At 37.8% G+C, this 13394-nt stretch overlaps 1 protein-coding gene across 1 annotated transcript in view; it reads left to right on the top strand.

Moving 5' to 3' along the window:
• hmcn1.L (hemicentin 1 L homeolog) overlaps window positions 1-13158 on the top strand; it is a 149382-nt gene extending 136224 nt beyond the window's left edge. Inside the window, 13 exon segments of the mRNA XM_041590706.1 lie at window positions 1371-1520; window positions 2105-2242; window positions 3287-3408; window positions 3767-4004; window positions 5288-5350; window positions 6108-6227; window positions 7012-7146; window positions 8232-8345; window positions 9284-9409; window positions 10081-10209; window positions 11220-11339; window positions 11975-12101; window positions 12491-13158. Coding sequence (XP_041446640.1) covers window positions 1371-1520; window positions 2105-2242; window positions 3287-3408; window positions 3767-4004; window positions 5288-5350; window positions 6108-6227; window positions 7012-7146; window positions 8232-8345; window positions 9284-9409; window positions 10081-10209; window positions 11220-11339; window positions 11975-12101; window positions 12491-12857 — 1949 coding nt within the window. The 3' untranslated portion in view covers window positions 12858-13158.
• Window positions 13159-13394: the final 236 nt, after the last annotated feature.

Genomic DNA, 13394 nt, shown 5'->3' with positions numbered 1-13394 from the left:
CTATTTATTGCATAAACAAATTATATTCTTAAATTGACTTTGGCCTCTTTTTTTTATAAGTTTAATTGATCTATTAAAAAAGGAGGAAAATGGTGCAGTATGCCGCAGTCAATTGAAGGCACTACCCAAGTAAACCACAATCCAGTTGAAGAAGTTAAATAAGAATGAGGGAAGAATCTCACAGTTCAACCTAGTCTTAGGGTGCAGGTTTATAATCAAGACAACATTTATTTAAGCATATATTACTTCATTCACTGCAATTAAAGGGGTTGTTCCCCTTTGAGTTAACTTTTAGTATGATGTAGAGAGTGATATTCTGAGACAATTTGCGACTGTTTTTCGTGGTTTTTGAGTTATTTAGCTTTTTATTCAGCAGCTCTCCGGGGGTACAAATGACCTTATCAACCATGCATTGATTTGAATAAGAGGATGGAATATTAGTAGGAGAGGGACTGAATAGAAAGACGAGTAATACAAAGTAGCAATAACAATACATTTGTAGCCTTACATAGAAGTCATTTTTAGATGGGGTCAGTGACCCCCATTTGAAAGCTGGAAAGAGCCAGAAGATGAAGGCAAATGAACAATGAAGACCAATTGAAAAGTTGCTTAGAATTGGCCGTTCTATAACATACTAAAAAGTTAAAACTTAAAGGTGAGCCACCCCTTTAATAGATGAAAGGATTATTAAAATGTAAGGTCCCCCTGTAAAAACCTTTTTGTTAACAGGTTGGAACTGTAGGTGTAACACAGTGGGTGATGTCATTACCTTCAGGTCCACTTGTTCCTATATCCTGGTTAGTAGAGATGTGTATATTAGCTAGTAGAACAACCAGACTGGGATTTCACAATAAAGAGGAACCACCCAGACATTACTCAGTTCTATAACAATTTCTGTACTTATAAGAACAATGTATTCATGCAGGAAATTAGTTACATTTTCCAATACTTTAAAATTAAATTTAGCCTAATATAAGAAAATTGAAATGAATTACGGAAACGAAAGGAGTTCACGCTCGGTATCTTCAAGGTGGGGTTCCCCAATGCAACTACAGCGTAGATGAAATAAGCTGCATACAGAACTAGACACAGCTCCATGTACAGCTCCTTTTGGACATGCCACTGGTTTGCCCGTGTGTCTTTTTATGTTCAGCCATATTTGCTGCTTAAAAAAAATGTCAATGAACATCTGTAACTAATGTCAATAATATCAAACTGATCAAGAGTTTTCCAGTGTATAAGGTGTGCAGCCTACACCACATGACAGCCAATGGTTGGCCACTTTATTTTATACTGAATAATAATACAATTTACTGTCTCTGCTGACAATTTATAAAAATTAATTGAATTATAATTTGAAATTATACCAGGAGGGCCACAGCGAGTAAAAGGAAATTTATTTGGAAGCATCAATGACCTTGATTTTGGAATTTCTCCCCTGAATGCTACAATTACAGATGACCCCAATTCAGGATCAAGGATTCTCCAAGCTAAGTTCACGAACATTCCAAAAAGTCTGGGTAAGAACCTGCTAAACATATTCCGTACATCTTGGCATTATGCTTGGACTTCAGAGCAGTGTTTATTTAAAAGACATTAGCAGATCTTGATGCTAATTTATTATAATCTTTCACAAACAGCATTTATTCTTTTAGTTCTTCTAAATTCTTTTATTCTTATAGTTTATTATTTAGTTATTATTATAAATGGGTTGTTAATTCTGTTTCCTCAGCCTACCATTTCCCCCTATTGGAAACAAGTTAAGATGATTTTTGTCAGTACTAGTTTGCAAATTTGCTGGAAACAGCCAGTTTAGTGTTAGTTAGGGTCATGTAATAAAAGGCACTAAGATTGCCCTGGTTCAGTAACCTGAACCAACCAATCAGCAGGGAGAATTTACTGGTCATCTGTTTAAAAGCAAACATCTTAATGGTTGCTATGGGTTATCGCTCATGTGCAAACTTAGTGGTTTTATTACACATGGGGGTTAGTGTTTTCTTATACATTATTCTAACTGTTTCAGTATTGACCACCTCTGCAGAATGTTGAATTTTTATAAATAAGGGATAGCAGTTGTAATAAAGCTACATTTCTTTACCTGAAGGCCCTTCAATGCGGAATCTAGTGTCTGTCTTGAATCCCATATACTGGACAACAGCCAAGGAGATAGGAGAAGCAGTAAATGGATTTTCTCTCACAGGTGGTATATTTAAAAGAGAATCCCAAGTAGAGTTTGCCACAGGTTTGTACCTTGGATTATTTAAGTACCTCTTACAACAGAATTGAGAAGAATGGCATAGGTGATTTAAAAATTTAAATAATGGATTATTACATTTCAGACCATTAAGACATTTAAGGGGTAATGTACATTGCAGAAAGCAGGGTGCAGTGTTTGGCTTTTGCACCCTGACTTTCACCCTTGATGAATTGCTGTAAATCTCTGAGATCCATTTTAAAGAGCGGAGACTTGAGTCCACCCCATGGAATACATCACTGTATTTATGAGGGGCAAAGGGAAGGCATGTAGGTGCCCCCTCCTGCTACCAAGCATCCCCTGACTTGTGTACTAACATTGTTTTCTGTACCTATTGTTGGCTCTCTTTCCGGCACAAGGTAAAACTCACCCAGACCCCAGACAGAAGTGCTTTCTTCATGGGCACTAAGTGCATGCCCTTGCACTTCTTCCTGGACTCTTAATAAATGAGACCCCTGTAATCTTCAACCTTCAGAACACTAGCTTCTATCTAGCCCTCTCATAAAATAAGATAATTGTACCATGACAATATTAAGCTTCATATGTCAGTAAATGATACCCCGTGAGGCTTGTGGTAGTGGCACTCTGGGCTTCATCAGATCTAAACATTTAGGGGCAGATTTATCAAGGGGCGAAGTATGAAGTTGAAGTATTTTTTAAAGAGTACTTTGATTATCGAATGGTCGAATAGTCTAACGATTCTTACTTCGAAACGTTCGAATCATTCGATTTGATCGGATTTGACCAATTCGATGGTCGAAGTACCCAAATAAATACTTTGAAATTCGAATATTTTTCCATTCGAATTATTCACTCGAACTTAGTAAATCTGCCCCTTAATGTGCAGCATCAATGTCTCCTCCTCATTTAATTAGAATGAAGTCAAATTAGTACTTACAAGACCTATATCGCTATCCCTATATAAATAAATCTTAGCGTAAATGTTCCACCATATCGTTGTGAGTACTGATCTACAATTATTACATGGAAAAATATATACTAGTAGTAACACTAATTCTACCTAACTAACAGGGGAAATCTTGAAGATCACTCATACTGCTCGTGGAGTAGATTCTGATGGATCACTTCTGCTGGATACAGTGGTGAAGGGACATGTTCTACAATTACAGGCTTCAGCTGATATTCATTTAAAGGTCAGGCATCTTCATTGCCCTTTTTCATGTAGTAATTACTTGAAAGTAATGAGGTCATCTAGGTATAAAACCAAGTGAAACATTACATTAGTGAATGAACTCACCTCTGTAATTAATGTATGTTTCACGAAATTATTCAGATTTTCATCAGTTGAATCCTGTGTAAAAGAACTTTCCTTAGTAAATAAGTCACAAACTATGATGTCATTATGTGATGCATAATTACAGTATTCTGAAATGAGTAATATCAAACTATGAGATTAAATAAAATGTCGGGAGAGTAGGATAATATTATGTTACCAAAAATATCTTATCATGCTGCCACTGTTAAGATGTTCTTTTTATATTTGTTTTTTAGGACTACACTGAAGATTATGTCCAAACAGGTCCTGGACAGGTCCATGCCTACTCAACAAGAATGTTTTCTTTGGATGGGGCCTATGTTCCCTACACCTGGAACCACATCATAAACTATGATCCTGGTCAAGGAACAATGCCTTTCCTCACTGAGACACTGCATGTGTCTTCTATTGAAACAGATTATAAACCACAAGAAGAATCTCTTAGCTTCCAGGTCCATTCTTCTATCTCCAGAGGTATCAGTGCTGCCTCTTATTACAACATAATACAGAAATTATAACTATATAACTTTCTATGTGGAGCCATAAATCACAATTTACTGAAGGGAAGTTCATTAAAGGGATTCTGTCATGATTTTTATAATGTTTTTATTTCTAAATTTACACTGCAATTAATTCACTCTACAATATAAAAACTCATTCCTGAACCAGCAAGTGTATTTTTTTTAGTTGTAATATTGGTGTGTAGGCGCCATCTCAGGTCATTTTGCCTGGTCATGTGCTTTCAGAAAGAGCCAGCACGTTAGGATGGAATTGCTTTCTGGCAGGCTGTTGTTTCTCCTACTCAATGTAACTGAATGTGTCCCAGTGGGACCTGGAGTGCTGTTCTTAGATCTACCAGGCAGCTGTTATCATGTGTTATAGAGCTGTTATCTGGTTACTTTCCCATAGTTCTGTTGTAAGGCTGCTGGAGGGAAAGGGAGGAGGGTGATATCACTCCAACTTTCAGTACAGCAGTAAAGAGTGACTGAAGTTTATCAGAGCATAAGTCACATGACTGGGGGCAGCTGGGAAACTGACAATATGTCTAGCCCCATGTCAGATTTAAAAATGAAATATAAAAAAATCTGTTTGCTCTTTTGAGAAACAGATTTCAGTGCAGAATTCAGCTGGAGCAGCACTATTAACTGCTGCGTTTTGGAATTTTTTTTCCCCATGACAGTATCGCTTTAAATATTAACCTAATCTGTACTAACCACCCATTATCTACAGTATTTGTCAAAAATGAATCATTTGGGGCGATCATAACGCTATCAAAACTCCCATCTCCACCACATAGTTCCAAGGCCACGTAGTCAATCATTGATGCTTTAAAAGAGCCCTTTGACGATGCATAACCTTTATTACAGTACCTTTGCCATAAGTCATATGGCTCTAAATGTTTCTAAATTGTGCCAATGTTTACCAAAGAAACTGAAGTAGTGCAACAGACAAAATCAGGTGACTTTTGCTATTTCTTTTTCATTCATGACAGTGATAGCTGGTTCCAACCAGCATGTATTTCACTGCATTTAGCTTTTTCCAGAACACTATGCAAAAACACAATTAGAAACACAATTAGAAACACAACTGTTCTCAACACACCATAAAATAGAAGAACCCTGGCCAGGGTGTACAACACAAATACAGATCCATATGAAAACTGACAGCATGCTCAACACATTCACTACAATTAATAATTGATATTTGCTTATAATAATAAAAATAACTAGCGTGTTTAAAATGTTTTAATTTTATAGGTGATTCAAGTGCCCAGTGTCCTTCTGGATTTAGACTTGATTCTTCAGGACTCTACTGTGCAGGTAATAGCACTCGGATTAAATTTTATTTTATTAAAATCTGTGCAACATATATCTGTTATTCAATTATTGGCAACCCTCTCTTGATGAACAACTTGTTGACGTGCTTGTGTGAGCACAGAAAAGTGTAAATACTATTAGAAAAGAATGGCCATGATCTACTAGAACTACTTACTGCAGTCAACATTCCAACAGGGCTTTAGTGGACTCCCTGGATTCTCCAGCTTATCTATGGCAATACATTTGGCATCTATCTTTTTCCTAAGCAAATCACAGCCTCCTAAACTATTTATTTTCTCATTGCTGGAAATAAATGAAAAAAAAAAACAAAACATGCAGACCCCGAACAAGGTATAAAAGAGGCTCTGTCCTCCAAAAAGAGCAAAGGTCCACTCACAGTTTAATAAATCCTATTAATTATTAATGAATACATAAAATATTAGTGTACCTTCATGTACTGTATATAGCCCAGTATACCATTTTGAACACTCTCTGCTGCTTTAAAGAAATCTAAAATTCACTACACACTTTATCATACAGAATAGCACCGATTAGCAGAGACTGATTTTAATTTACTGGGAAAATGGCAGTATATATATATCTATTTAGCTGGATATTTTTTTAACAGTTCACTTGGTCTTATAGAGTCATTTTTTTACATAATTTTGTCTACGTATGTCCTGCCAAGATAGCTCATTCTTTCCAGAAACATTTTCCATGAACTTTGTAACAAATGCAAATGACTATTGAATACTTCCAGATGAGGATGAGTGTGCCTCTAGCAGCCCATGTTCCCATTCATGCCATAATAATATCGGAAGTTACTACTGCTCCTGCCCAAGAGGCCTGATGATATCAGATGATGGAAGAACCTGTCACGGTAAGCTTTACTCTCATGTCAGTTGCATAACTGCAAAATTGTGTAGGCTCATTTCACGCATGCTTCCTTCTGATATGGAAACCGTTGCTGTGATATATGTACTTTATGTAACTTTCTTATTACTCACACAGCGGAACAACTGGAATTGTTTGTTTTAGTTCATCATTAACACTCCAGTCACTAAAATTCACTTTTCTTCACACTTACATAGCTTAATCAGGGATGAGGTGGATTGGCCTTCATCTTTTTAATGGTACAATCAGTGCAAACATTTTTTGGGTTACGGGACCACAGTATCCATTGCATATATACAAGTGCCTCAAACCATTAGCTTTGCTATGGTTAAATCCAAGTAATAATTATGTCCCGTCAGTAGAACCAGGAATGGGATACAATTTTTTCAGTTGGATGACTGATAAACGATGGCAAGTCATTTTAGGGCAAGGTAACAATTACACCAATTAATGTATTGGTAACAATTATCGAGAGGTATACCCCCCACCCCATTAAACAGCATGAAGTGAGAACTTCCAGCCAGTAGCCAAACAAGAAAATATGCCACGCCCGATCACTTGGTAATACTTAGAAGAACACAACCTTTTTAATTTGAGCCAAGAAACAACTTAACCTTATATTTTTGGACTGGCAACATGTCACCCTTTGTGAAAATACATGAAAAGGGGGCAAGTCTGGGCACTTGGCTAAAATATGTATTAAATGTAAGATTGTCCTTTAACCCAAACATGTCTTCTTTTGGACCTGAACATGTGCTGCCTTGCTCTAGATATCGATGAATGTGCACTGGAAGATTCAATCTGTCGCAAAAATCAGGAGTGCAAAAACACTGTTGGCTCCTATATATGTACCATCAAATGTGGAGTTGGATTTAGAGCAGCTGCAAATGACCTTGTATGTCAAGGTATGTCCCATTTCATCCTACAGTTAAGCCATAAAAATATGTAACTTAACATGTCTGAATTGTTTTTATGAAAAGTACATTTTACCATAAAAGTAACTAAATTATTTTCATGACATTTTGACTTCTGAATCCACTAAATTATACCTTCCATACATATCTTTATATTATAACTGCATTTCATAGATATGTCCATTCTAAACAAAATTATCCACACCCCACCGCACCCCAGACTGGGGCACCTGGACTTTACCATTAGGTTCTCCCCTGTATATTCATGTAAGCCTAAAAGGGGCCTCTGTACAGTAATAATAGGCATCCAATTGTCTAGGGCAGGCCCACATTCTGCAGTGCATATCTATGGTATTCATTTGCACAATTATGCCACCAGAATCCAGATACTGTTCTTTCTTCAGAAATTCCAAAATTTAAGGTGGTTTTGTAAAGTACATCTCCCAACACATGAATCTTTGAGGCCATAGCAGTCTTTCCCACTTGGTAATGTCAAGGGTGAGCTGGGTGCTTGGTTTTTGTGAAATCTGAAGGGGTGATGGAATTTACTAAGAAAGAGAGCCAACTGGGGCTTGTGCAACTGCACATCATACATGAACCACTGTGCACAATGCACACAAGACACAAGATGTATTATACGAACCAGAGCTGCCAAGGGCCCACCAGGGTTTTCTCCAGTTTCCCAGTTGGCTAGTCCATCCTTGCCCCAGCAACACACACATACACCTTTTTTAAATCCATGTGTTGCTTCTCACAGTATAGAAAGATTTTTAATTGGCTGATTTTAATTAATGGAAGTTCATTAGTTCAGAGTTAGCAAAATGAGATCTCCAGGATTATCTGAGTCAATGTAGATATGCTATTTGTCTTTGGAATTGTAAAAATATGCAATGTACATTGTATTAATAGGCTTCACACTGGAAAAAAATCATAATTAATTTTTTGAGCAATAATAAATGGCAGGTCTTGTGACAAAGAAAAATAGAAACATAAAGCATATTCTTAAGCACGAACATTTTATTAGAAAATAAGAAAAACGATTGTGTTTCAAGGTTTGCTTAATTTTTCTCCATTAGATATTAATGAATGCGTGGAGTCCAGCCCATGCCACCAGCGCTGCCTTAACAGCATTGGAAGTTACCACTGTGGGTGCGACAAAGGATATCAGCTGAAAGGAAGGAGATGTATAGGTAAGGTGCCCGGCCTTGAATATTCTGCTGCTATTTTCTTTTTAGTAGATGTCTTTAAATATGAATAGTGATGGGCGAATTTATTCGCCAGGCGCAAATTGGCGGCGAATTTGCGCGATTCGCCGCCAGCGAATAAATTCGCGAAACGCCCACGAAAATTTGCGTCAAAAAACGGGCGCCGGCGTCAAAAAACGGGCACCGGCGTCGTTTCGCGAATTTTTCACCGTTTTGCGAATTTCGCGCAAAATTCGTGAATTTTTCGCCGAATGTAAACGGCGCAAATTCGCCCATCACTAAATATGAAGGCAATGCTTGTGTTTTGTGTAACATATTCATTTATTGATATCTACACGTTTGCATGCTAGTGAGAGCGGCCATATTTCTTACCATCACTGTGATATCCTTCATAGAACATAGAGCATAGAAAGGGTTTTGGATCTTTTGCTGTGGAAATCTAAGCATGGGTTTTCTTCAGATGCAACTAACATGGCAGCCCTCAAAGTCATATGAGTCATATGTATAAATTCAAACATGAAAAGAAATGGCCTATGTCCATAATACAGTACAGGTATGGGACCTGGTATCCAGAATGCTCAGGACTGGGGGTTTTCCAGATAAGTGTATTAGAAAATCATGTAAACATTAAATAAACCCAATAGGCTGGTTTTACGTCCAATAAGAATTAATTAATTGTAAAAATATTTAATTATTTGATTATATTGGTGTCTATGGGAGACAATCTTTCAGTAATCCGTAGCTTTCTGGATAACGGGTTTCCGTATAATGGATCCTATACCTGTGCATTTAAATTATGAAAACCTATAAAGGAGAGGTGGAAGAAAAAAAATAATTTCAAATGGTGTCGATTTTATTTAAAATTGTGAATGAAACTATTCAATGCATACAAAATAATGGAACTTATTTATATTGGCCATAAGATCTGAATGAATGTCGCCATGCTGTATGCAGACAAGACCAGCTTTGCAAAAACACCCGCGGTAGCTACAAGTGCATTGATGTGTGTCCAATTGGTCTGATGAGAGCAGAAAATGGAACCTGTGTAGGTATGTTATCATGTAAATAAAGGGATATGCCACTAAACTTACATGCAGAGGAATATAAGTTGCAAGAGTTGCACAGCTACACCCACCAATGTGATTAACTGGGACAATAAATCCCAACAATGGAGTGCTGCTCCAGGCCTGAAACCCCGGATTGGTGTCAGGTGCCGTCAGGTATCGGGCCCAATGCTGCCCAAAGCCCAAGAACTGTACATAGCGTAACTGTACATATACAAAACAAAGCTGCTTTGTTTTGTGAGCTGAATAAACACTGATCACTGAATCAACTGCATCAGCTGTGCCACAGGTTTCTTGTTTTGTTAACTGGGACAATGACATGTCTGCGAGAAGGTAAGCCAAATACGAAGACAGATCACTTCAATAATACATCAACAAGCTAAAGAGGAATACATCTACATCATACAAGAATACTTGATAAAAAAATAAATATTTAGTAATACACTGTATAATCTTGTAATTACATAATTTATCCCAGAACAGATGGCAATTGGCAATATACCACTCTCTGAAGTGATGTCTTGCTACACTAGTGACACTGTTTTTTTTACATTCAGAATTACCCAACAATAAACACACCTTTCTCCAGTATAAACTGTGCCTGATAAAGACTATTGCAACAATGAAACTATTTTACTTTCTCTTGTTCTGCACAGATATCAATGAATGCCAAGATGGTAACCACTTGTGCAAAAACAATCAAATCTGTGAAAATACCCTGGGTGGCTATCTTTGCACTTGCCCCAGAGGATACAAGTCTGAGGGTGCTGGGAGTCCCTGTGTAGGTATGTACAAAGAATGTATTCAGGCCCGGATTTGTGGAAAGGCCACCTAGGCCAGGGTCAAGGGAACGGCATGCTGCCCAACCACACCCACATTGGTTCAAAAACACTGGGGATGCGCTGGAGATACAATCATTTTTTAAATTCCCATGTAATCCCCATTGCTCCAGTCCAGATGATGAAAAGTTGCAGGAATAAAGGGGAGGGGACAGGGGCGACGAACGGCAGTGGGCCTAGGGGTGTCCACTCAGTAAATCCAGCCCTGAGTGTATTCACTGATTCAAAGCAGAAGGGTAGAAGATTTATCACCAATCATTTACATATTGATAACTTATATATAACTGAATGGTTATCAATGTGTAAATGATTGGTGATAAATACTTCTCCTGGGCTGCTGAGGGAATGCTGGGAGATTTCATTCACAGCAGGAGTGTCTAGGTTTGATAATCTTAGTGTAAGACACCTGGGGACTAATTTGCAAAATATGTGCATAAACAGATGGATATTGCAATGGTTTAACCCACAATGCAGGGTTTTTCCCAGTTTTAGGGGAATATTAGTGTCATAGCAGTAGCCCACAGCATGTATAGCAATTTATGCGTGATTTAGCAATCCGCTTGCAAATCAGTGTCCACTTTCATAAACCATGTATAAGTTGCAGCGCTTGCATTAAGAAAACGGCAGCAGTTGCAGTTTTCTTAATGGGAATGGCAATAATTCTAGTGCAAGAATGCATGTGGTGTTAATAACTGCATTAGCACATTATACACTGAATGCAAAACAGTGTTCTGTGAGTGAGCCCATGTGCAATTTGCACACAGTTCATCAGAGCAGGGTCCATTGCTGCACCTCACAATGTGCATGATGCATGAATAGTCACATGTACCTTTATTATTATTATTTAAAGGTGCACATTTATGGGTTCATTTTTAGAGATTCGCACTTGCAGTTGTAAAGGAGCCCTCTGTTTTCTGTAAAACAGCAAACTATTGTGAGCCTTGTTCTTTCTACAGATATTAATGAATGTGAAAAAGGAGATGTGTGTCAGCACGAATGCAGAAATGTTCTGGGAAGCTACAAGTGTTTGTGTCCTCCTGGTTATCAGCTCATGGCCAATGGAAAAACCTGTCAAGGTATTCAAATATGCTTTCTTTGGTGCATACCATTTGGTTCCAGATTTAAAAATCTCTATGCAAAACTTGATTCTCACATGGGCACCAATCTCAAAAGGCCAATTCCATATTTAAAGACTATGCACACACATACAATAACATGAAGTTTTTTTTGAACAGAAGGCTACAGAAGGTGGGTGGGTTATCAAAGGATTACGTTTTATTCCCCTTTATGTTGTTATCCATTAAAGGTGGCAGACACACACCTTTTCCAACAGAATTGTCAGTGTGTGGGGCATGGAAACAAATGTTTTGAATGACTACCAAGTTCTGCAAACTGACCTGTGTGAGACCCTTCATGCAGAATAAAGACCCCTAAGTCTATAGAAGAATGAAGGCTCATCAGTGTATTGGGTTTGGTGCTTTTTGAGATTGCAAGTCCTGCATTGTTTCCACTGTGTGAGATCATCCTTGACTCCATGGTGCTCAGAATGAATATTCTTTCTCCTTGTTAGAATTTCTGTTATTTATGAAATGGAAAACAGCTTATAGTGGCCTTCATTCTCAGAAAGCTCTTGCTTGTTTAGCAAATTATACTGGAACTGGAGTGAAGGTTTTTTTGCTTTAGTAACTAAATTGTATGGATCCTACTACAGATATTGATGAGTGTCTTGAACAAAACATTCAGTGTGGGATAAACCGAATGTGCTTCAATATGAGAGGAAGCCACCAGTGTATAGACACTCCGTGTCCACCAAACTACATCCGGGATACCATTTCTGGGTAAGACTTTTCTACACTAAAACCATAAGTGAATAGAAGCTGTTGATTATCCATCAAGCTTCTTTTAGAATAGCAACATGTGCCTGCATATTGATTACTAAAGTAAGCTAACACTCTCTAAGCTAATAAATCACCTTCTTGTTTAATAGTGATGGCGTGAATTTGCGCGAAACGGCACCGGCGTCTCGTTTTTGACGCCGGCGCCCGTTTTTTCGAAAACACATTTTTTGACGCCGGCGAATTGTTGCCGGCGTTTGGCGAATTTATTCGCTGGCGGCAAATCGCGCGAATTCGCCCATCACTACTGTTTAATAAAAAGTACATTTGAATGAAGAATCTCAACAATATTTTTATTAATTATAGAGACTAATATCTTTGGTGGCTTTTAGGTACTGTCTAAAGAACTGTGCACCAAACGACCTGGAGTGTGCGCTGAGCCCTTATGCTTTGCAGTATAAGCTGGTCTCACTTCCATTTGGAATTGCCGCCAATCAAGATCTGATCCGCTTGGTTGCCTACACCGAGGATGGGATTTTACATCCTAGAACAACATTTCTAATAACAGATGATTATTCCTCCTTGCCCTTTTCAATCAGGGAGGAGAACATGAAGGGAGTCGTATTCACCAACAGGCCCCTTCAGAAGCCAGAGACATACAGAATGAAAGTGAAAGCCTTATCTTACAGCATTGACAGGACCATTGAATATCAGACTGCTTTCATTGTTTATATTGCTGTGTCTCCATATCCATATTAAGGCATTAATGTAAACTTCCTGTTGTACGCTCCATTTTCCTCTCACTTAATACTTGAACAATTCCACTGTACTTTTTATTACCACTTATGAGTACGATGAAGAACGATGGCATAAAAGAAATACAATGTAACAGTCACAGGTGTAATTGCTTAATCTATGCTGTGCCATCATTAGTTTCTGATAATATAGTTATCATTGATGGTAAAAAGTCACTATGTGTAAATTTCATGTGTAAAGAAGGCACCCTTATAGATCCATGTGAAGATGAGTTGTTGAATAAATTGCTTCTTTATTTAATAAATTCTGTCTTTTTACTGGACTTCTTAATCCAAAAACATTTTTTGTTGTATTATATTTTTTTGTACTGGCCTTTCATAAAGTGACCATGGAGCTCCCTGTGTAGTTTTCCTGATGTGTAGGACAGTTATGGTATTTTTGTTATCTCTTGATCTAAACAGGAAAAATAGAGAGACTGAAATACTGCATGTTTGGGTCCTTGCAGGGTAGCTCATTAGATTCCCAGTGTACAGGTAAAAG

The sequence above is a fragment of the Xenopus laevis genome, chromosome 4L (assembly GCF_017654675.1).
Source record: "Xenopus laevis strain J_2021 chromosome 4L, Xenopus_laevis_v10.1, whole genome shotgun sequence".
NCBI lineage: Eukaryota > Metazoa > Chordata > Amphibia > Anura > Pipidae > Xenopus > Xenopus laevis.
Note: the sequence above shows the minus strand (reverse complement) of the source record. Positions and strands in the feature narration are given on the sequence as shown.